General features: G+C 40.7%; 1 protein-coding gene across 3 annotated transcripts in view; it reads right to left on the bottom strand.

Moving 5' to 3' along the window:
- Positions 1-24699, bottom strand: part of Exoc6b (exocyst complex component 6B) — a 519570-nt gene that overhangs the window by 94566 nt on the left and 400305 nt on the right. For 2 of the 3 annotated variants that reach the window (XM_052721826.1, XM_052721827.1), the window contains one exon: positions 19382-19455. In XM_052721826.1, the coding sequence (XP_052577786.1) occupies positions 19382-19455 (74 nt within the window). Of the gene's footprint in view, positions 1-19381; positions 19456-24699 lie in introns of those variants that run through there. The other variant, XM_052721828.1, reaches the window with a different exon arrangement.

Here is a 24699-nt window from a genome sequence, read left to right as displayed (position 1 = left end):
AAGTATTAATAAGAGAGAGACACACACACACACAGAGACAGAGAGAGAGAGAGAGAGAGAGAGAGAGAGAGAGAGAGAGAGAGAGAGAGAGAGAGAGAGCCCTGAGACAGAAGTATTGCTAGCTAGTCTGAGAAACACAAAGAATACTCTAAGAGGTAGCAGTGAAGAGGGCTAGGTATGTGTGCATGTTTGTGTGTCTAATCTATAATGTCTTGCAGAACATTGAAAGACCTCTGGCTTTTACTTATGAGTGAATCAGGATGCCACTGTGGGATGTGGGGCAGTGAAGGCTAGGATCTAAATTTTACTTTAATATTTCCCTACGTCTTGTTCTACTGAGAACAGCCTATAGAGAGATCAGTGAGAAGCCATTGCAAGGACAGAGAGTATGAAGTGACAGTTTAGTGCTAGATTAGGGGAGAGCTGCAAGTGACTGAGTTCTGAATATGCTTTAAGAGAGCGAGAAAGCACAAGTTTTTGACAGACTGTATGCAAGATGTGACAATGCTGTTAGTTGAGTGAGGAAACCTGCAGACAGAGCAGTGAGGGAGCCAGTTCTAGAGCATTTATGCCAGTTCTGGCACAAAAGGACATACTTGGTGTGCTGTGCTACCACAGCAGATGATGGTGAGCACAGAGAATGTGTTCTATCTTCAACATGTTGCTCCCTTGTCCCCAACACTTTTTGTTGCTCAGCAGGAATCTTGAGTAAACTACTTGACTTAACAAAATGATTTAAACATCATTTTGAAGAAGATTTCAGTACCCTGGACTTGGTGAACTACAGGTACTGGAATTCTAGCCTGCTTTTGGAGTGCTTCTAAGAGGGCCACACACCTCAGAGGTAAGGGCAGAACTAGCAGTGAGGGGTTCCATACTACACCTGCACTGAGAAAATGTCCCTGTGGAAGCACAGGACTGAAAAGACAGTCTGACAGGAGGCAGGGGCTCAGAGGGCTCAGAACACAGGACCAAGTGCTTACCTGTAAAGACATTTCCTCTGCAAGCAGCAGAGCACAGTGGCAGGTGGGAAGCTGCCCACATGCACCCTGCTCTCCCGGCAGCCCTTCTTCCCAATTCTTACTATGAAGTCCTTTCCCCTGTTTGCCTGCCCTGCCTATGCTCATGACATCCAAATTCCATTTAACACTATCACATAAAAGTGAAAATGAAGATCATGGAGTGGGAGAACAATGATGACTCTATTTACTGATAAGTGTTTGGGAACAACTATGATTCAGAAATCCAATCTAGTTCCACTCGCTTCTGAGATGTCACAAAACACTATGAAACTGACGCATTAGGGCAACAATTATAAATGCCTAGCATAGGTAAGGACTATGCTACCAATCAAGGGAAGGGACATCCAGGGCAAATAAAAGAGGGTTCCTACCCTTTTTGGATGCAGAATCTAATGAAAGCAGATGATTAAACAACTAATTAAAAAAGCATTTGTAATGAAGGGACATATAAAATGTCAGGGACTCAGAGAGGGAACAATTAACTGCCTGAGAAGGTTGGGGCAGATTTATAAAGAGATGACATTTGAGCCAAATTGTGAAGGAAGGGAGGAAGACTGTCACTCCATTGAGATAGAGCACTCTGTGACAGGCAATGGGAGCCTCAAAATTCTCCCAGATTAAAGAAGAAATTGCAGTGTCTGAGTAGAGGTTATATGGGGAAAGAGAACAGGAAGAGGATACCAAAAAAAACAAGCTGGCACTGCACCTGCTTTGCCAGGGGTTTGTGCTTTGTTGTTTGGGCAACAGAGTGCTCTCAGCCTCATTGTAAAGTGGGTAAATGACATGACTCACAGTGGTAAGAACATAGTAAGATCAATAAAAAAAGGAGTAAAGTTGAGTTTAATACTTCTCAGAAAGAACAAGGGACACACATCTATGTCACCTTGCCATCCTGTCTCTTTTCCCTATCATGTTATCCCAGTGGGCAGTGAAATAAGAAATGCTCACATAGAAAGAAGACAAAGGCAGCTGGGACCTCAAAGAAGACCCATGAAAAATTACTTCTTTGCTGTGGGATGGTCTGTATGTCAAATGTGTTGCTGATTGGTCAATGAATAAATCACTGATTGGTCAGTGGCCAGGCAGGAAGTATAGGCGGGACTAACAGAGAGGAGAATGGAGAGAACAGGAAGCTGGGGAGGGGAGACACTGCCAGCCGCCATCAGGACAAGGAAGATGTAAAGTACCGGTAAGCCACAAGTCACGTGGCAAGGTATAGATTAATAGAAATGGATTAATTTAAGCTGTAAGAACAGTTAGCAAGAAGCCTGCCACGGCCATACAGTTTGTAACCAATATAAGTCTCTGTGTTTATTTGATCGGGTTTGAGCGGCTTGGGACTGGCGGGTGAGAGAGATTTGTCCTGACTGTGGGCCAGGCAGGAAAACTCTAGCAACACTTCTTCTCTTTAATTATTTTCCTCGGAGGCCATTAGGGAAGAAGTAGAAGTATCACGTGAAACTAACCCTGCTTGGATTCAGAAGGCAAGGAGACATGTACAACCACATACAGCTTGTACAACAAGCAAACCAATCACTCTTCCAGGACTACAGTCAATACTGAGATGACCAGGGAAGGAAAATGCTTATTCTAGATCTTGGTTTCAGAAGTTTCAGACATCAGCTCCTGGCCCTATTGCTCTGAGGAGTCAGCACATTATGATGGGAGTACTTGGCAAAGCACAGGTGCTCAGCTCATGGACAGGACTGAAAAGAATAGAGGAAGGTGCAAGTGTCTGGGGTCCACTGTCTTCTCCAAGGGCACCCCTCAATGATCTGCAGACTTCCCATGACACCCCAGCTGGTATTTTGTTTGGTTTTGTTTTCATCTTTGCTGTCATTTGTTTATTTTGTGTTTTGAGACAGGATTCCTCAATATAGGCTAGCCTCACACTAAATCCATCATCTCTTGCTTGGCTTCTAGCCCCATCTCTGGAAAGTTCTACCTTTTTCCAACAGCCCCAAACTGGCAAAGCAAGCCTTTAATACATGGGCCTCTGAGAAACACTTCAGACTCCCACATGCTGCCTTTTTTACTAGGAGCTAACTTTTTAGAAGTCTTAGTCCTGCCTCTATTGCTTGATTAGAATATGCTAAGATTCCATTAGAGATACACTGAACCAGATAGCAAACACTGTCCATTATAGAGTCAGAATTAAAAATACGAACTATGGTGCTGGGGAGATGCAGGCAGGCAAAAGCACTGGCTGCACAAACATGACTGTCTGTGTTTGTAGATGCCAAAACTATCACTGAAAATATCCCAAAGAATATCTCCAAGTGACTATAATTAATAAGTACTTCATCAAGTTTGAGATTCAAAGCCTATATACAGAACACAGTTGTATTTCCATATGCTACAACGGAAGAAATAAACACTGACAGTAAAAGAGTAACAGCATTGCAATGAACATGTGACAGGGAATCAATTTGGCAAAATAGGCAAGATTTGCTGAAAGTTACACAACACCAACACAGACAATGGAGAGACAACAATCGTGAATGAGAATGCTAAATGTCAGAACGTCAATTTTCTCCAACAGATCTACAAATTCAAAATACCCTCATCATAACTCCAGAAAGCAGTCTTTCATGGTTAAAGGTCAGCCTTTCATTTCTTGCCGGGCCTGTGTGTGTGTGTGTGTGTGTGTGTGTGTGTGTGTGTGTGTGTGTGTACACGCTCGCATATGCATGAATACATATACATATATATACACACATATAAATAATCATTTATATATATATGATTATATATGTATACATATATAATAACCAAATAACGTTGAAGAAAATAAAGTTGGAGAGTTCATGCTCCAACATATCACGATTTAACCTAAAGATCAAGAGAAAACTAAGGGGTAAGCATAGAGAACAATTGAAAAAAGAGGCAATCCAGAAAGACACCAACACATTTATAACCAACTAAAACCAAATAATTTTTTTAAAAAAATTTACACATAATTTTTATTGATTTTTTTGGCACATTATGCACCCCAATCCCACTCATTTCCCAGTCCCTCTATATCCACCATTCACCTCTATAGCATTCCAGCCAAAGGAAAACTTAGAAAAAATAAGAAAGAAAATAATAAATACAAATAAGAATATTAAAACAAACAAATACCCCCCCCATCCCCCGCCAAACCAAAAACACTTCACTCCGTCTTTCCTGCCTCTCCATTGCCTCTTCATTTGTCATCTGTCTCAGTGGCATTGGGAGGTTTGGCGTATCATGCAATGTACTCTTTTGTCCAAACAGCTTTACTTCAAATGTTCAATGTGTAGTGTGTTGTTGGTCAGATTCAAGGCCTATGGCTTCTGGTATACTATCAATGCTGGATGGACCCTCACTGAATCTCCTCTTGGTTATCCTGCTGTTGCCCAGAGTCATGGAGATCCTGCGGCAATGGTTATGCAGGACCAGTCCCTTCACATGCTCCAGCAGGTCATAGATGGAGTAGATGTTGGGGAGTGTCAACTCAAAGCCCTGGATGTGGCCTGGGTGGTAGCTGGGCTGTTCTGACAGGGTAGCTGGGACCACTCCCCTCAGTTGAGGGGTGGAGCCAGCTCTCCCACGCCTGTGGTAAAGAGTGGGACCAGCTTTCCTAAGTGTAGGGGTGGGACCAGCTTTCCTAAGCTGTATGTGGTTGTACATGTACAACTTTCCTAAGTGTAGTTTTTTTTTTAAAGATTTATTTTATTAATTATGTGTATATGTGTGTCTATGTACGTACATGTGGGTTTCAGTAGAAACCAAAAGAAGGCAGTAGATCACTTGGAGCCAGAGTTATAAGGCAAATATGAGCTGCACAGTATGAGTACTGGGAACTAAACTCATGCCATCTGTAAGAGCACTCTGAACTGCTAAGAGATCTCTCCAGCCCCTTTATTGAATTTTGATAAAGCTGTCAAGGCATATCAATACAGCACAGTTTTTTAAATAAACTGTGGTAGAATCTGGACCGCACTTCACATCACACTGAAAAGCTGACACAAGATATGCCATTTTATATATGGTATAAAGTCTCTAGAAGAAAATATAGAAAATCATTGTGACCTGAGTCAGCTGAAGATTTGTGGTTAAGAGAGGAAACACAGAGCAGGAATGGATAGAAAAGAATAAGCTAATGTCACTGTAAATGAGGTACATTAAAATTGTTAAAAATGAGGGCTTTTAAAAAAAATGATACTGTTAAGAAAATGAAAAGATGCAGAATAAGAAAAATATTAAACATATTTCAGCAATGGGCTATTTACCAGAATATGTAGATGTAAAATGCGTTCATAACTCAATTAAGAATCATATTTAGAACTAGACAAAATGTTTAGTTTAACAATCTAAAAATAAGGGCAGGTGAGATGGATCAGTGGATAAGGGTGCCTGCTCTCAAGCCTGACCACCTAAGTTCTGTCCCAGGACCTACAAAGTAAAAGGAAAGGACCAACTCCAAGAAGCTGTCCCTGACCGCCACACATGTGCATACACACACACACACACACACACACACACACACACGCACACGCACACGCACACGCACACGCACACGCACATACACACGCACACGCACACACACACGCACACACACACAATGTAGTAATTTTTTAGTGTCAGAACAAACCCTGGCACCCTCAAACACCTGTAAAGGGTAGATTGACTGAAACCCTCCTGCACTGCTGGTAGGGATGCAAAATGGCAACACCTTTGTGGGAAGCAGTCTGATTGACAGCTTCTGATAAAGTTAAAATATACTTTTATTGATTCAGTAATTCTACTCCCAATTATTTATACTGGAGAAATGAAAACATATGTTCATCTAAAATCCCATACATTCTTGTTTATTGTAGATTTATTCATAATATCCCCAACCAAGAAACAAACCAAATACTAATCAACTAGTAAATAAGTAAGCAAATAATATATATGACATACTATTTGATGATAGCAACGAATGGACAACTAACATAGGCACCAGTGTGCACAAACTTCAAAGGCAGTGTGCTGAGTGAATAAAAGCATAACTCTATCATATGGCATTCTGGAAAAGACAAAATTGTGATGTCAGAGATGACAGCATAGTTGGAAGTGAAGACCAGATGATCTAGATTCTTAGTCATACTCGTAGGTATGAAAAATGGCCTAACTGAATTGGAAAGCTATTTGGCATTTTAAAAGAACAATGTTAAACATGCAATCTACATCCACATGAACAGTTGTATGTCAACAAATAGCAGCTTTGTTTACTGTAGCCTGTATTAGATACTTTTCTGTTGCTGCAATAAAATCCCATGTCCAAAAAGTGACTTAAGAAAGAAATCTATTTTGGGTTATAATTCCAGAGGGAGAAAAGTTCCTCATGGTGGGAAGCATGGAAGCAAGTGCAGGTACAGCGACCAGAGTAGGAAGCTGAGACTTCACACACTGTAAGTGACAAAAGGCTTTAAATGCTGAAAGCTCACCCCATGACATTCTTCCTCCAATAAGGCTACACCTCCCAAACCTCCTCAAACAGCATCACCAACTAGGGACCAAGAGTGCAAATGCCAGAGATTATTAGGGGTATTTCTCATTTAAACCACCATAATCCAAACTGAAAACAATAAAATGTGCACAAATATGAACAGATCAGTGTAAAAGTGTAATTCATAAATAAAAAAATAAATTATTGAAATGGTCATCACTATGAGGACATTTCAAAATATTGTGTAAACTAAAGAAGCCAGACAGAATACACCAAAGAATATCAACTCAGGAATTTTTGAACTGAAAGTGGTTGAAAGATGAGTGATTTCCTGTGGGCTAGGAGACAAGACCAACTTCAGAGAAGCAAATGGGATCCTGTGCATAACAGAACTGTTCTCAGAGGCGGTGCTCACACAGGAATGTATACTTACCAAACTCAAAGAACATACATTGTGTTGGAAAAAATTATACCTGCATGAAACTGATTTTTAAGAGGCACTCAGGCAGTAGGACCAGGACCTGTCATGGGTCCAGTGCATGAGCTGGCTGTTTGGAACCTGGGGCCTATGCAGGGATGCTTTGCTCAGCCTGGGAGGAGGGGACTGGACCTGCCTGGACTGAATCTACCAGGTTGAGCTGAATCCCCAAGGGAGTCCTTGTCCTGGAGGAGATGGGATTGGGGGGCTGGCTGGGGGAAGGCGGGGGAAGAGGGAGAACAGGGGAATCTGTGGCTGATATGTAATATTATATCAAATTATAAAAAAAATAAAATAAAAAAGAAAAGCTAATTAAAATAATTAGTCTGATATAATATTTTTATATTTTATATTATATTTATGTTTTAGTACTCATAAGGGTAGGATTGATGTTTTAAGAATTAAATAAAAAGACATTTGGTTATTTAAAAAAAGTTTAAAACAGCTTAAATGTTTAAGAGATGTTAAACTTAAAAGCTCAAATAAAATGACACAGGTGTTACAATACACATTTACTAAAGAACAGAGCAAGGCCCCCAGAAGTACAAAGAGTTTTACTGAGATACAGATTTACAGAGGCTTTATTTTGCATCTTTAAAAATTATTTGAATATGAGATAGTATTTTCTTAAATAAATACCTTTGAATGGAAAAAAAAAGTCAACAACTTATAACTGGCTATAAGCATGAGAAATCCGGATTCATCTTCTTTTCAGTCATCACTGTGGCCAGAAGAGCTAAGAACATTAAATAGCTACTACTCCCAATTTCTCACTCACTGGGAGAAAGCAGAGCATGAGAGGCTCCTGAAAAAAGGATCTCCTGGTGTGGATGTTGTCCCTGTACAGACCTCCACAAGACAGGAGTAACAACAGCTGGGCAGTGACAGTAGTGCTAACGTTGGTCTTATGCTAACCAAGCATTAAGTGCCATGATTATATTATCTTCCTTAATGCTTACACAAATCTTGTAAACTTTGAAAATTAAAGATTTTTATTTTGTAGTCTAAAAAATTACATTTAAGATCAAATAATTTAATTGAATAGCACACACCTACATGCACCCAATTCCAAACTTCTTAATACCATACTGCCCTGTCAACCAGTACAAGGTACAGAAGGTGTACTCAACTTAATTCTCTGATATATCATGGGCCACACAGAAGAGAGAAATTAAGATGTTCGAGAAACTGCTGAGCACTCAGCCACCATGAGCTGTGGAAACAAAGCCTTCTACTGGCCTCCTGGAATAGATATTAATTTCTAGAGTAATTGAATTTGCCTCAGTTGCCATATGAAAACTAGAGCTGTTTTTTTTCTTCTTCTACTGGATATTTTCTGTGAGTTTTACCAGTATTTAAAAGGGGTGGGGGATTCTGAAGGTATCAGAGGAAGGAGAGCTGTCTTTGGAAAGACCTACTATCCAGTAAGGCTTCACAGTCAAGATCAATCTCACTTCAGAATAAGAGTTTCTAATGGCATCTTAGAATGCCCTATCATCTCCCCTTTCTCTACAATGTCAGTGAGTTATTTTCCCCTTGAAATCAACAGATCCAGAAATAATACAGGTAATCAAGAAGGACCTCCTATAAGATATGTGTGCTTTCTCTTATGGGTGCATGGTTTGTTTCAGCTTACCCCTGGGACTTGATGCAGACTGTCCTGATTCCCTTCCTTCACTGAAGCCATTTGGGTCTCCTTTCTCATCAGTCCTACCTTATTCCTTTACCCATTCCTGGTTTCTGAACTTGTCTAGAAGGAATCTTTAGGTTAGGGCTCTGGATTTTTGGGCACTTGCTCATCAGGAGTCCAAGTAGCTTAGGATAGCTTATAGTTAAGTTTTTTGTTTTTATTTCAAACTGAAATATGCCCCAATTTCCTAAATCTGGATCTCTGCTGTCACTTGCTGCTGCCCTCCAGTGGCTGTTAGTGAGCTAGGTGGGAAACATCAGTTTCAAGGTCTGGTTCTGCTGCCTTCTTGGAATGAGTCAATGTTCTCTAGTAGAGCTAGCACACTTGACTTAGGTCAGTGCTCAGAACCTAGAAGCTTTCACTCAGCTAGCACTAACACACCTTCCAACAGCATGGCTGCTCACAGTGAATACATCTGTGATGATTCTCCACCTCTGTTCCTAAAGATAAGACTGTGTCAGAAAGCCCTAAGTTCCACATATGTGGGTATGCATACACATGCCAGGTGTTACAGGAGAGAGCTCTTGGATTGGCTTTTTTTTTAGGGGGCTGGGGGTGGACAAAGCATAGTGGAATTCCTGGGGCTATCATGCAGGCTTCCCAGGCCCTAAGATGAAGCAAAAGGAGCTCAGTGATATGATCTATGGACTAAAGCAGAAACCACCAGGCCGCCTCTATACTATGCTTGTTAGGTAGGGCTTTACTCTCACAATCTGAAGTGGAATGTAGCCCTGCCTTCTGAGCTGACATATCTGGTAGGAAGCTATGCAGAGTGATGCTGGCACCACACCCACAGCAAGTTATGGTAGTCTTTCTGCTAATGAAAAGAGCAGAGAGTTGTGGCAGACCAGACCCATTTGTGGAAATGGCTGTTTTACCATGCAGTAGAAAAGGTCTTCAGTACTCTTCCAAGCTTCAGGAAAACATGTGGACGGTCAAGCTAACTCCTGGCTGTGGCCAGATGGGCTGACAGTAATAATAGTCAATGATAACCTGAGAGGCCCATTAGCTGGAAGAACAAACCTAATATATATTTCATGGGAAAATATGCCAAAGATGTGCTGTGTTGCCCCTAGGTACCCAAAAGGGCTCTAACCAAAAGAACTTTGCTCTCTGTCTTCTTGTATTTGCCATTTAAACACCATAAGCTTCCTAGCAAGGTCCACAGAACATGATATCCATAAGTAGTGCTGCCAGGTAAACAAACAACCCAGAGGAAAGGGCCATCAATCAAGCCAAAAGCTAACTATCTACCAAGCACCACAACACAAAGAACCAAGGGCTTATGTCCTATATTGCCATGAACTAAGTATCATCTTCATCTGAAGAAATCAAAGACTCTAGAAAATACACAGCAGTGTTCATCAGACATTCTAGCTTCCCTTCAAGGACCCAACCTTTATTGAATGAATCAGTGACTAAATGAATGAATGATCTGCCCCTGGTGAAACTACCATGGCTTTCATGTAGTTGTCTTCTACTGCTAGTACTCTTTCTCCTTTGACTCTCAGCCTCCTAAAGCAATTCCATAAAGACGTTTGGAATTAGAACTCCTCCATGGTGAGAGGACACTGAGCAGAAAACGGCTAGTCTTTATCAATCCATTTGTCTTCTAACTTGAACAGATGACTCCTGAGCTTGCATGCTGACACTCAGGTTTATACATAGTTAAAAAGGGCCCCTTCATGCAACAATGCTTGGAAAGGGCTTCTACTGGTACTGAAAAGATCATATTCACTGAGCCCTATCTTGACCTATGCTGATCCAACCATAGCTTATATATGGTTGGAGGTCATGTTTAGTAAATGTTCCTATCTGTCTTTTCACAGAGCAGTGTCAGAAGATCTACCAACTGAAGAACAGGAGTTATTTCCTATCAACTTCCTTTGATGTAAGAGACATAACCTTGAAGTTGTGTTGGTAAAACAATGTGGGCAAAATATTACTTTATCAAAACAAACAAAGAAACAAAAACCCTCTGTTTATAAAGACCAAAGACCACCTTTTGAAGTTTTGAAGTTAACTACCAGGCTGCTGTCAACTTGAGCTAAAAGTCCTTTTCTGAGAACCTGGGTATCAGTGCCCCAGGGATCTTGAAGGAAGATTCTGCAGCTGTGTGGCAGCACACAGACAAAAGAGCTAAAGCAAGTGTCATCCCCTTGAAGCACAGGACTACCCAAAAAGTGAAAATAGGAAGAGCAGAAAGCTGAAAGGACTGTTTTCATGCCAGAGCTGGATGTAAGAATGCAAGTCTACAGCAGGGGTCCCACCTCCTTCACTATATTCTATCCAACCCTCAATGGTGTGTGTGGTGATATTGTGTCCCCCAATGTATTGTGCACCTTAATAAACTTATCTGGTGTCAGAGAAAATAACAGCTGCTAGATAGACATAGAGACCAGAAAATGGTGGCACATATACCTTTAATCCTAGCATTCTGGAGGAGGCAGAGATCTATTCGGATCTCTGAGTTCAAAGCCACACTGGAAACAGCCAGGCATGGTGACACACATCTTTAATCCCAGGAAGTGATGGCAGGAAGCAGAAAGGTATACAAGGTGTGAGGACCAGGAACTAGAGTCTGTTAAGCTTTTAGGCTTTTGAGCAGCAGTTCAGCTGAGATCCATCTGGATGAAGACACAGAGGCTTCCAGTTTGAGGAAACAAGATCAGCTGAGGAATTGGCGAGGTGAGGATATGGCTTGTTCTGTTTCTCTGATCATTCAGCGTTCACCCCAATACCTGGCTCCTGGTTTGTTTTTATTAATAAGACTTTTTAAGATTCATTTTACAGGTGTGGAGTAAGATGCTAAGCAGAGAATGCTTCCTGAATCTGGAAATTGGTATCTGTGTCCAAGTGCTTGTTGTGCCTATGTCAAGACACAAAACATGGCCTGTAAATTTTTGATGACAGTGAGAGCAAGGAGATGTGTACAGGTAGTCAGATATATTATCACAATATACCTCTTCTGACCACCAAATGCCTTTGAAATACAAGCAATCTGGATTTCATGTCTAGTCTGTCTTCCCCACAAACTCATGCCACTACCTTAGTGGTAGAGACTGTCTTTACCAGGACAGGTTGCTTTAAGGTTTATGGATGTCCATCCATTTGACACTATAACATAGTCTTGCCATCTTGAAAATCCAAGTACAAGAATTGTACATTTGGGTAATAAACAGTAACAAACAAGTGTCATAATGTTATAAGTAAGTTATGATTTTGTTGGGTCACATTCAGAGCTGTCCTGGGCCACGTGTGGCCTTCAGGCCATGGGCTACACACAGCAGGAGCATTCCTTCCAGCCCTACTATCCACATCAGTCTTGTAGTCTACAGTTTCTCAACCTATTGGTCTTCTGACTGGAGCGGATGACTCCTGAGCTTGTAGGCTGATACTCAGGTTTACACAAAATTGAAAAGGACCCCTTGCAAGCAACAGTTGTTGGCAAGGGCTTCTGTGAAAAAAATAAAAATTATTGGCCCATATAGTTTCCTGGTGTGATGGATGGTTTGAGTGAAAATGGCCCTCAATAAATAGGCTCATATATTTAAATGCTTGGTTCCTAGTTGGTGGAACTGTTTTGGGAAAGATTAGGAGGTATGGCCTTGTTGGAGGAGGTGTGTCACTATGGTTGGGCTTTGAAGTTTCAAAAGTCCATGCCAGGTCCCGCCTCTTTTCTCTCTGCCTCCAACTTGTAGATTCATTCTAAACTCTCATCTACTGCTCTAGTGCCATGCCTGCTTGCTTGATGCCATGGTGCCTGCCATGATAGTCAAGGACTCACCCTATCAAACTATAAGCAAGGCCCCAATTAAGTGAGTTCTTTTGTAAATTGCCTTGGTCATGGTGTCTTCTCACAGCAATAGAAAAGTAACTAAGACACATGATAAAGGGATATTAACACTTCTCTCTGATGTCCTCCACCAAGATTATCTCTTTCATGAACTCATTCCCCTACTACCCAGCCCCCAGTACCATTCTCTATTAGGAATCTTTGTTCCAGGCATGGTGATAAATTTCCATAATTCCAGAACTCAGGAGGGTGAGGCTGAAGGATCCAGAGTACAAGTCTAACCTGGGCTACATAGTGAGGGCCTGCCAATAGTAATAGCAATAATAACAATAATAGTAAAAATTTTGGAAACTGTCTAAAAGCTCCTCACATGCCAGCAGGTTCAGGACTAATATGAAGAAGCACTTGTGGGAGATGGCTTCCTGCTAACAACTTCTTGTTCGTGATAAGAAAGAAACTGGTAACTGGCACTTGGGGCCTTTTGAGATATGGGCCTGCCCCATTCCTACCTGCCTCTGGAAAAGTCTCCCAGTTAGGTAGTAGTTCAGAATGGTTATCCTTTGGATCAAAGGATATTTTAATGTGTGCTAGATCACAGAATCAGCCTTTGATATAAGTGGGTTTTCTACTAAGACTAGCATTCAAATGATTAACAGAGGGAAGGTTCATCTTAGGAACAACAATGTTCATTATACATAGACATTTGATTTCAAACAAAAACTTTATTGAGTAGGGTCAAGACACAATAAGAAATAGGAGGTAACATTGGACAAAGGTTTCTGAGTTGTTCTCCTGTTCTAGCTAACTAAAGTTACAGGTTCCTTTTTACCTTAAAAGAAATAGCATCACAATCTGTTCCACAACCACAAAGAAATAGACAGGCATCTCTTTAGACACACTGTTGTTTTCAAGGCAGGCCCTGTGTCTGCAATGGAAATGCGCTGTGTTTACTTTAGACGCAGGGAAGAAGTTGGGGAATAAGTGCCCTAGAGGGAATATCCACAGCTCACTCTAAAAAAAGCCCAGATATCTTGGGATGGCTCAGTGTGGAAGTACCTTGCCAACAAACTTCATTCAGGAGATCTGATGCAATGTCATAGGCTTATTCATTCAGCTTTATAAACATTTAATAGTAAGTAACTGCTGGGGCTAAGAAGTGGAAGATAAGATGATTATTACCAAGGAAAGATCATCTCAAACTGTTAACTGTTGATCAGACATGGAAGGTGAACACTGTAAACTAAAGAAAGAAAGTAAACACTTCTTTGGGGAGTTAGATGCCCTCACAATGAATGTGACTAACATAACATCAGTGTCAAAATAGTTTAGGGAAGCACAATTTACAGCATGGAAGGAGGAGGATAACAGGACATTAAAAAGAGATTCTCAAGGAAATGGAACAGCAAAGAATTAAGACAAAGTAAGAATACTTAGGGGATAAGGGTTAAAGAAAATCCTACTATCCAAAGGAACAGAGTCTACATTTTAGTTAAACCAATACACACTACACTGAAACACACACACACACACACACACACACACACACACACACACACACACACACACACAGAGTCTAATTTTCTTCCACTGTAACTCTCCTTTCAATGAATATTTTACAGCTTTTTGTGCCTACAATGAACCCGTTTGTAGACAGATTCAATCCTGCCCCTGATTTGTACTTTTCAGACATAAGTATTCCATTCCAGCTAGACTATGAGGTGCAGTTTATGTCCCAATTTCTTTCATTGACCTGACTTTGAGACTAGCGGAAGACAATAGGATGTGGTAGAAATGACAATCTGCTGGTTCAGAGCATAAATCTCAATGGGTTTGCCCACTTCCTCTCTTGGAAGCCTTGCCAAATGCTGTTGAGTAGGTCTAGATCAGGCTGCCTGTACATGAAACATCACATGGGAACAGAGAAGAGCTGGCCGTAGACACTGAGAGCCTCCACACTGGCCAATCTTTTCAATCCAGCTGCTGACTGCACTATGGAGACTTGCTCAACTACCCAGAATTGCTGATTAGAAAAATTCTGAGCTCCATACATAGTTCAAGCCAGTATGTTATGATAGTCAAACAACTGAAATACATACAATGTTCTAATGTCTCTAAGACAATGCTTATCACAACATGTTCATATTAGAATCAAGGACTTGGTGATCAGCATTTGCTCCTTTGGGAGAAGTAACAGTCACATTCACTGTGTACCTGCTGTGTATCACTTAAGCTGTATGTGCAGCAGGCATTTAAGAGTTTGATAAAATGAACTGAAATGAAAATCTAGTGCTGGTATTCAACAGCATATTTAATTCATGTTTTGCCACAAAACACGTGGCAAAAAATGTTAAAAAGTAAAGAATCTACTGCTGGCCCTCTATAATTTCTAAAGATTAATAACTAGAGGCCACCAATTCTAGGAGTGTGGATACCACTCTAAAATAGTTCATTAAATGAGGGTTTGTTTTGTCTTCAAAGTTTAACATTACCTAAGCTTGGAAGCTGAAATAAATATACACATATTTTTGAGTGAAAACTGTACTGAAATTGAACTTTTATAACATAAATATAAAATGCTAAAGACCTTTCGACTTGTACTGTATAGTTCATTATTAATAGCAGATTTTCTAATCCTAGAACTTTAACAAATGTATTTTTACTCTGAAATATCATGAAAGCATATATATTTAAAATGTCATTTCACTTTTTACCTTAAGAAGTAGAAAAATTAGCCGGGCGGTGGTGGCGCACGACTTTAATCCCAGCACTCGGGAGGCAGAGCCAGGCAGATCTCTGTGAGTTCGAGGCCAGCCTGGTCTACAGAGTGAGTTCCAGGAAAGGCACAAAGCTACACAGAGAAACCCAGGCTCGAAAAACCAAAAAAAAAAAAAAAAAGGATGAATAGCTTTATGATCCACATCTAATTTTATTTCTAATGAAACTGCAGAGCTTTTAAATGACACTCTGCCATTATAGACTATACAGAGACTTTTCCACCAATATTTATGTTTTGAATATGTTTGAAATTATCATTCACCTAATTGTATCTGAAAATCTGAAAGTCTAATACAAGAGAACATGAGCACATGATCAGCATGATGCACATTAGAAACCAGAGACGCAAACAGTCAGTATCTGAATGGCAGTGGGAGAGCATGCACCCTAAAGCACACCAGGACAGACCCCTTCTCACATGGGCATGCACCCTACATTTTGCCTTTTATGGAATTCTGCTTGGGCCAGGCACAGCTGTTGCCTGACATGGCTATTGCCATCTTGAAATCATAGCACCTGTGACTGTCTACAGGCAACCCTCACAAGACTGGACCCACATACATTCCTCCTGGAAGTGGAGGAGGGCTTATGAGTCTCTCTGAAGGTATTTAAGCACTTAATGATTGCTGGGCCAGGGCAACTTGGCTTAGCTGCTGTAAACTGACCATGGTCCCTATTAACAACCCCTTATTCATTCTTCTCCTGTAACTCCAGCTAGACCTGGGTGGAATTGTTTTGTTTTGTTGCTGGGGGGGGGGGGCTGTTGTGAGTGTTTTATCTTGGGTAAACACATAGTCGATCAGGAAAGGTCACACAACATTTGCTTTAATTTTCACTTCTGGTGTTTCCATTACCATTTTTAATTTTTTCTGACTATTATTAGTGTGTGTGTGTGTAAGTAGTGGGTGTGCACTTACCACCATGGAGGTCAGAGAATAACTTTGTGAAGTCAAGTCAGTTCTGTCCTACCTTTATATGGGTTTCAGGAAGCAAACTCAAGCAGGTTTCATGGCAAATGATTAACTTGCTGAGCCACTGCCCTAGTCCCTGCTAATTTCATTTACTGTGTTGATCTCTAATTTGTAAAAGCCTAATGATTAAAATCTGTTAATAAGCTGACTAAGGAAATCAGAACCTAAAAAGGTTTAGACAGCTGTGAGAACACTAGAATCTGTGAGCTGACACATTGGAAAGAAGAACAGAGTTAGGGAAAGCCCTACCTCCAGGTTTAGTCCATGAAACCACCACCTACGGGCCAGGAGAAAGGAGAGGGGATCAGGTGAGGGGACACCTGGCAGCACAATGAACAGAAAGCCAAAGCCACCACTTCTAAAACAGCAGACAATGAACCTGATAGATTCAAAGGGCTATCACTGAATGGCTATCTTCATGATAATAAGACTGCCTGAAGGTGAACTTGTGGCTTTGGGCAGAGGTCTCTGTGGTGGTATTGTGTCCCCAAAATATTGTGCACCCTAATAAACTTATCTGGGGTCAGAGACAGAACAGCCACGATATTAAACATGAGGATAGGCAGTGGTAGCACACGCCTTTAATCCTAGCACTCTAGAGGCAGAAATCCATGTGTTCAAGGATACAGCCAAGCATGGTGACTCATGCCTTTAATCCCAGGGAGTGATGGTAGAAAGGAAAAATATATAAGGCGTGAGGGCCAGAAACTAGAAGCATTTGGCTGGATAAGCTTTCAGGCTTCTAGCAGCAGTTCATCTGAGAGCCATTCAGATATGAGGACACAGAGGCTTCCAGTCTGAGGAAACAAGATCAGCTGAGAAGTTGGCCAGGTGAGGTTAGCTGTGGCTTGTTCTGTCTCTCTGATCTTCCAGTATTCACCCCAATACCTGGCCTCAGGTTTGCTCTTATTAATAAGACCATTTAAGATTCATGCTACAGGTCTCCCCAAGGAAGACACAACACACACTCTGGGTTGGGTGTTCTGCAAAAACGGAAGGAACATGCCAAGTTCTTATTGTACAATTTTAAGACTAGCCTCCACCCCCCAATTTAAATTCTGCTTTAGGATTGATTGTGTTCAAACAACAGGACACCTAACCACATCTCATGTGATGTTAAGTCTCCTACAGTAACATACAAAGAGGAATTCTCCTTGTAGTTTGAACATCTGAGAATGGCCTATATGAATGAAAAGAGCTGTTTTCAGAGCAGGATGTGAAATGATCATTTTGCAGTATGTCAGCCTATCTGCTAACACAGCCTTAAACTAAGGACGTTGTTCAAATCATCTAGGTTGGAAATTATCCCTTTCCAACTGCTATAACAGAGAAAGGTGTAAGTAGAATTTAGATGACACATTGAATAGGAAGAGACAGAGTCTGTCAGTATCAGTAAAATTTTGTAGTTGGGCTTTATCAATTAAACACCATAAACGAAACTCAGGGAGGGGGACTGCAGCACAAACAGGAACTTCAGCATTCATACTGCCACTGCTCACTTGGAGCTCACAAGTACTTGAGCACTCACCCCTGGCTAAGTCCCACCTCACCCTGCATGTGCTTTCCCATATAACCCTCGGATCACATTTTCTGTGAATACTAGTTGCTTTCCATAGGTGCCAAACCCACAAACTAGTGAGAATGACATTTCCTTTGCATCAACAGTGAAAAAAGAAAGACTTTTTTTTGGATGTGTTCTTCCAATGAAAATCACCTTCTGTTTTCCAAGAAGCGTGAACTGGCTTAGAGGTTTCAGGGAACAAATTGGAGAGGGAGGGAATGGATCCCCACTGAACTCTAAAGCAAAATCTCAATCTTTCCATCTTAGATCAAAGGCTAAAACTTGGGCACTTCAAATCTACAGGTGGAAGGTGTTTAGTGTGGAGGGAGACAGCTCCATTTCTGACAATGCTAGGAAAGCATTATGAAAAAAAGAACCCCCAACCCAGCCCCCAAATATTAAGTTGACACACGTTTCTGGGACGTGGTCTGAATCCTCAAACCTTGGCGGGTCTATAGACACATGATTCTGCTGAACAGGGCTTTCCGGAATTGTCATCGATGACAGATTACACTGCCCATCCACAAGGGTCCAGGGCTAGCTCAGGCCATCCATTATGGGTTAAAAGCTATTCCGGCAGGCATCCAGTCACAGTGGTAAGGAGGTAACCCAGACAAGGAGTCCTACAGCTTTAAGAAACACTCTGGGCATCTACAAGTTTTCAGAATGCAAACTATGTCAGCTCTGAAAACAAGAGGCACTGCATCATTATGGCAGGAGAAACAAAGCCAGCCCCCCCTTCTCAAACAGACAAAAAAAAAAGATTGTTTTAATAGGAGAGAAGCATCAGTCATTGATGCTTACTTCATTCGCACTTTCTATCCAACCCCATCCATCTTCAGAGTGAAGAGATGACAGAGCACAGTTACAGCTCTCCCTTTTGGCCCCCACCTATCTTGTTCTCTATACCCCAAACACCAGGGCCTACCAACCCACCCTTTCCAGTCTGCAAGAACAGCCCTATGGGTGGCCTTTCTATCTTGTGGGCTTTCCAAAGCTCAGGTACACCTAAGTACCAGCCTTTATCATGATACAGTAACAGGACTTCTCATTAGGTTAGCATGACTGGTCAGAACCATTGCCAACCATCTTTAAACACTGCTACTCTGTTGCTGACGGCTGACCACATTTTACACAGGAAGCAATAGAAGGTATGAGGCAGCAGGAAAAAGTCAACAAACTGGACTAACAACCTAGAAAGGAAAACATTTCATTTTACTTCGACACTGCTGGCCACATTATCCACACACAAAGTTCTCCAGGCGGGCAGTCTCTGCATCAGTGCACCTGCTTAGCATGGGTTTGACGAGTCATCTTTTCGCTGTGTCTGCAAAAGTCAATGGCTACACAATGGATCACATCACTTGAGGGTCACTTGAGTCCCTCTACTGTGTGGATCCCTCTTCCCACCCCCTGCCTTCCCTTCTACCACAAAACCTTTACTCCACCATAGCTAAGGATCTCAGATAGCTAAATAAAAGAGGTGGCCTCAAACACAGGGAAAAGCCCTTAGGTCTTCAGTGTGAATCACCAATGCCAAAGCCCCTCCCCTCCCCTTTTCCTTAAGACCTGATGGTCTTCAGTCACACATCTTAAAAGAAAAACAAAAAACAAAAACACAAAGACTTACTTGTCTCAAGTCGATGAAGGCCAACTGCAGCGTGTCCTCCTGGAACCCAGGCACCGGGCCGGATCTGGCAAACTCTGTGGGAAAGAAAAGAGGATAAAAAGCGCCTTTAACTAACCATGGACAGGGAGATTGGCAGACGGATGACAGGGAAGACAAGAGAGGCTGGGGGAGAGGAGGACTGAGCTTCTAAGGAGTCATGTCTCTCTCCCTTCAGCTTCTTTGTTGGCCCTTCAAAATTCGTGTCATCAAAACACCATTAATTCCAGCATCCTGACAGCAAGGAAACTGTACTAATTCGACCTGAAATTTATTCCCATGAGCCGCGCTGGGCTTCAGAGTATTTGTTTTGTGAATGGACAAACAACTTGCAAAGGAGGAAGGGAGGGGGGAAAAGAAAAAAGTTTTTCCTCTCAACACAATAAAATCTTCAGCTGAGAAACTCTTTTCAGTTCCGAAAGCTATTTATATTTCAGATCGCTGAAGGAATTTTCTAATTTCACGCTTGTCACCTCATTCCCTAAGCATTTATCAAAAATATTCCCTGCCACATCATTAATTATTCCCTCACTGATTATTTGTATTATCTCATGAGTGCCAACCTCCTACACAACACACACGCATGCATACCACTAGCAGCAGCAGCAGCAGCTGCTGCCCTGATCAGAGTATGGCTTAAAAAAGCAGAGAAGTACTGGCAGATACGAAGATGCCCACCTGGATGAAGCTTACCGCAAATGTTAAGGGACATTTGCATACGCTTGTCCTTCTACTGTAGGCTTTGCCTGTGACTTCATTTTCATGCTACTTTACAAATTCCATCTTCTCTTCCCTCCACCTGTCTCCTCCCAGGCTTAAGAGGCCCACATGGATGCTATTTGCAGTTACAGTAGCACCTTGAGACCATGATCCATTATAATTTTGGCCTCTATGTCATTAACAAGAAAGAAATAACACAGGGCTACAGGGACAAATGCTAGTACTAGAATGTCAAGTTTTATTGTCTCTGAGCTCTGCTCATTAGGAAATCAAAAGGTCTGAAGTTCCCTCCACACTGACAAGCACATAGCACAGTCAAAATCTGATAGTTACTATATCTTCAATTCTTCTTGTAAAGTCAAAGCATGATGGACATTTTATATCTATCTACTAATTACATTAAAAGCAGTTCAGGTACTTAAAAAAAAACACATTGAAAGAGGTGTTTTCCTTTCAAATGCATATTCCCCAAGTTGAAATTTAAGAACCCATAGAACTGGTATAATATTTTTCATTTTCTTTTTCCTATCTAGCTAGAAAAGTGGATGACTTTCTACACAAGATAAATTCAAAAGATGATGTATGAAAAATTGCTGCTCGCTTGCTTATGTCCCTCCCTTTCCAGTCATTTTGAAACCAAAACAGATTTATAAAAAAAAAAATCTTTGTAGCCGGGCGGTGGTGGCGCACGCCTTTAATCCCAGCACTCGGGAGGCAGAGCCAGGCGGATCGCTGTGAGTTCGAGGCCAGCCTGGGCTACCAAGTGAGTTCCAGGAAAGGCGCAAAGCTACACAGAGAAACCCTGTCTCGAAAAACCAAAAAAAAAAAAAAAAAAAAAAAAAAAAATCTTTGTCTCAGTTTTAAAAAAATGCCAATAACTTAGACTGTAGAGACAAGGGAACATTATATGAAAGGATTATAAATCAACACATCTAAATATAGTGCAAATGTGCTATATATCTACCTATAACATACTCTTATTGTAGACATTTCAAATAAAAAGGATGCATAAGAAAAGAGATCAACTCTAAACACAGTCAGCCTTAGTAAAGTTAGTTTGCTTTGAGAAGAAAACTCACATGCCACTTAGAAACCACCATTATCCAAAGGAGGACTAAGAAACCTAAGTTTCAAAAGAATAAAGTTCTAAAACTGTGCAAACATTTGGTGATAAGCATGCTAATGAAAAGCTTGACACAGCATATGCTGTACATCAACAGTGATGTGCAGTAAGCAATAGAAAGAATCATATCTGGTAATGTGATGTGCAGGAACTGTGCATCCCAAACATACAACTGCCTCACATGATGCTCTTGCTGAAAGAAGTTCTTTGAATTATAGTTACAGCCTCTCTTCCCAACAGACTTGTTCAGTGTTCAGTTTGCATACACTTCTTCGAAGGTTGACAGATTACCTCGAATAGTCCTGTATCATTCAAGCCAGTTTTGCCTCATTTAAAGCATTTCAAGTTCTCTCTATCAGGAGGAGCCCTGGTTGAGTGAAAATGCTCAGCTATTGCTATTGAGATGTTCTGTTGTTCTATCTATGTCCAGCTCAACAGAATTCCCCATGTATACCAGTGGGAGGCTTGGGAGCTACGTCTGCATTCATGCCACTCCTCACTGAATATGCTCCCTGGCTGATAGATCAATCAACTCAGGAGTCTGGATGTGCTATATGCTGAACTCTCAGTCACTGTACCAACCTGATTTTTATGACATATCAAATCCTCAGGTTCACAAAAGACATGGTAACCTTTGATTTACCTTTTTATAAAGAGAACCAGATAATGGTAATTATGCCAGGTACAACAAAATGAAGAGATTAATCTCCACAAATCACTTATGGAAATGTCTAATTACTATAAATTCAACTTCATATTTGTAGTTTTTCTCTTTGCTTCACATATATAATTCTTTTTTTCAGTACTGGACATCATACCTAAGGCCTTGTGCATGCTAGACAAGTACTCTGTTACTAAACTACATTTCTATAATACTTACAATCCCATGAAGATAGTACATTCCTTAGAGATAAAGACCTTATCACAAAGCTTAATAATTATTCAAAATAGTAGACATTTAAAAATATTATGTTTCAGTTAAACAAGTTATATAAAAATTAAGATTCACTAGACACACAGACTCATAACTGGTAACAAAAGTCTCTGGGTTGTTACAGGTAAGGTATCAATTTGCGGGCTTATAAACTAATGAGTTCTCTAAAATCACAGGCACAATGGGACTTTAGGGGACAGTACTTGGGGTCATAAAAATCAGAACTGGAGCTCCACTTCTCCACCTACTAAGTCCCGAGTTCAACAAATTACTTAACCTGTTTATGTCTTTCAAAATCATTAAATCAAAAACTAGAATAGCAGATCATTTCTTATAATGCGGTGATAAAGATTAAGCCAAGTCACACATATAAAGCAGCTGGCAGAGTGGCAAGCATATCATAACTGATTATCCTTATAATTATTTTTATGTGTATGTGAATATGCATTTCTTCACAAGGAAAGGTCATAGCTTTTACTGAATTCTCTTTTACTGAGGTTTGGTGACCCAGTGTCAAGAAACATTGTCCTATGCCTATGACAAAACACAAAAAGAAACAGCTGAACCAGGGATGATTCAGTGAGTAGACATTTATTTAAAAGAAAAATTATAGGCAGATACTTAATTATTTTGTTTTAAGGGAGTTAATATGACTAGTCTGTTAACCACAACACAGAAATTTTTATTTTTATTATTAGAAAAAATTAAAGACATAAAATAAAATTTCTGTAACTGTGATTTAATATAGTCTCAGAAATATGACCTCCTAGAGTAAGAACCTTATAAATACATGAAAAATTAGTAAGAACTGTGACTATTTTAAAGAACAAAATAAGAATTCATGCACAGCCTGATTTCGACTATGTAAAATATAATATACATGGGAGTTATGTTAATAAGCACGTACCTCACAATTTTACCCAAGGCTGCTACAGAAAGGAGAGTGATTTCTTCTTTGTATTTTATAAACTCTCATAACCCAAGAAGAGGAACTTCAAGAATGCAGGCATGGTGACATAAAACAGCACTGATCAGCAGTACTTTTTCTCGTGATAAGAGACACAGCAGGACAGGCTGACATGCACAAAGTCTCAAACACTGCCTGACAGGTGAGAAGGAAAGCTGATGTGTGGACAAGCCAGTCTCATATGTAACGTAAGGCCCCTAGAGCCATGGACTTCTGACATCATGAATCACAGCCAAATGGAAGCAGCAGACACAACCATGGACTAGTCCTTGTTTCTGGACAATAGGTTTTCAGTCTCTCAGTGACCCATGTCAGCATGAAAGTGTCCACAGCCTGGAGTTCTGCAGGGCAGCCTCAGCACCATCCAGAACATCAAAAAGCCTGCTTCATTTCACACAAAACCAAATCCTCCCTTTCATTAGTTTCTGCTGCTTAGGAAACTCTGGTGAATTGGCATTTGCTTGCAAGGTAACTTATACTAGTTGTAAGCAGCATCAGCGCATTCCATGGAGTACACTCTCTCTGCGCTGGACTGTCAAGAGGGACTCACTGACTGTAATATGGTATCATGTCCTGACTCTGAGATTCAATTAGGAAATTCAAAAAAATGTTTCAATGAGGAAACTGCTAACTAATTGAAGGCTGTGTAGGAGATGCTAAAAGGTGGCTCACAAAGTTACAGCAAAGAAGGCACATAGGCAGAGAAGATTCCTGGGAGAAAAAAAAAATCACACTATCCAATAACCTCTGACATTCTTAAGGCACAACTCTTTGAGATTTGGTCATCATTTTAAGAAATCTTAATTTTCAAAATATCCTATAAATTTAAACTCAAATAATATTCAGGTCTAATAAAGTTACCAAAGGGTAAAAGAAAGAAGTTTCACTAATTTCATTTTTTTTTCTAGGTTTCTTTTCAGGTTGACGTTAACACTAATAAAGTCCATTACTTCGTGGGAGAAGAAAACAAATGTTTCAAATTTTATCTGGTATATTCCCAATGGGCTGAAGAAAAAAATACTTCAGTATAAAGTGTGGTGAATACTGAAGACGCAGTAGGTAAATAAAGTGCTTGCCTTATAAACATGAGGATCTGAGTTTGATCGCACAAGCCAGGTGAAAAGAAAACAAACAAAAAAGCTAGGTATGATGGTGCATTCTTGTAATCCAGGAGCTGGGAGTTGGATCCCTGAGGCTTGGCGTGTCTATTGTTAAGTTCCAGGTGATAGGGCAGCAGTAAAGGCTCCTCGAGGGAAAACTATTTCCTTCTTGCCGAGAGGATGAAATCTCTGGCTAGGGTGGACACCTCACATTCCAGTTGAGCAGGGTTAAGGATCATCCCTCAGGAAGGCAGGCTCACTTTAAACTCTACTAAAGAAATAGGCAGAATAATTATCCTTTAATGAGATGATGTACTTTCCTTGCCAGGTTTCAACCCCTAGTAGCCTACAGGGCCACAGTCATGTGGCTTTGTAAGTTTGCTGAAATTCTGAAATATTCAGAAAACTATTTTTCCTTTTCCATTTTTTTTAAGCATG

This window comes from Peromyscus californicus, unplaced genomic scaffold (assembly GCF_007827085.1).
Source record: "Peromyscus californicus insignis strain IS unplaced genomic scaffold, ASM782708v3 Scaffold_6__1_contigs__length_162567912, whole genome shotgun sequence".
NCBI classification, from domain to species: Eukaryota; Metazoa; Chordata; class Mammalia; order Rodentia; family Cricetidae; genus Peromyscus; species Peromyscus californicus.
The sequence above is the reverse complement of the archived record's forward strand: the minus strand, read 5'-3'. Positions and strand labels throughout refer to the sequence as shown.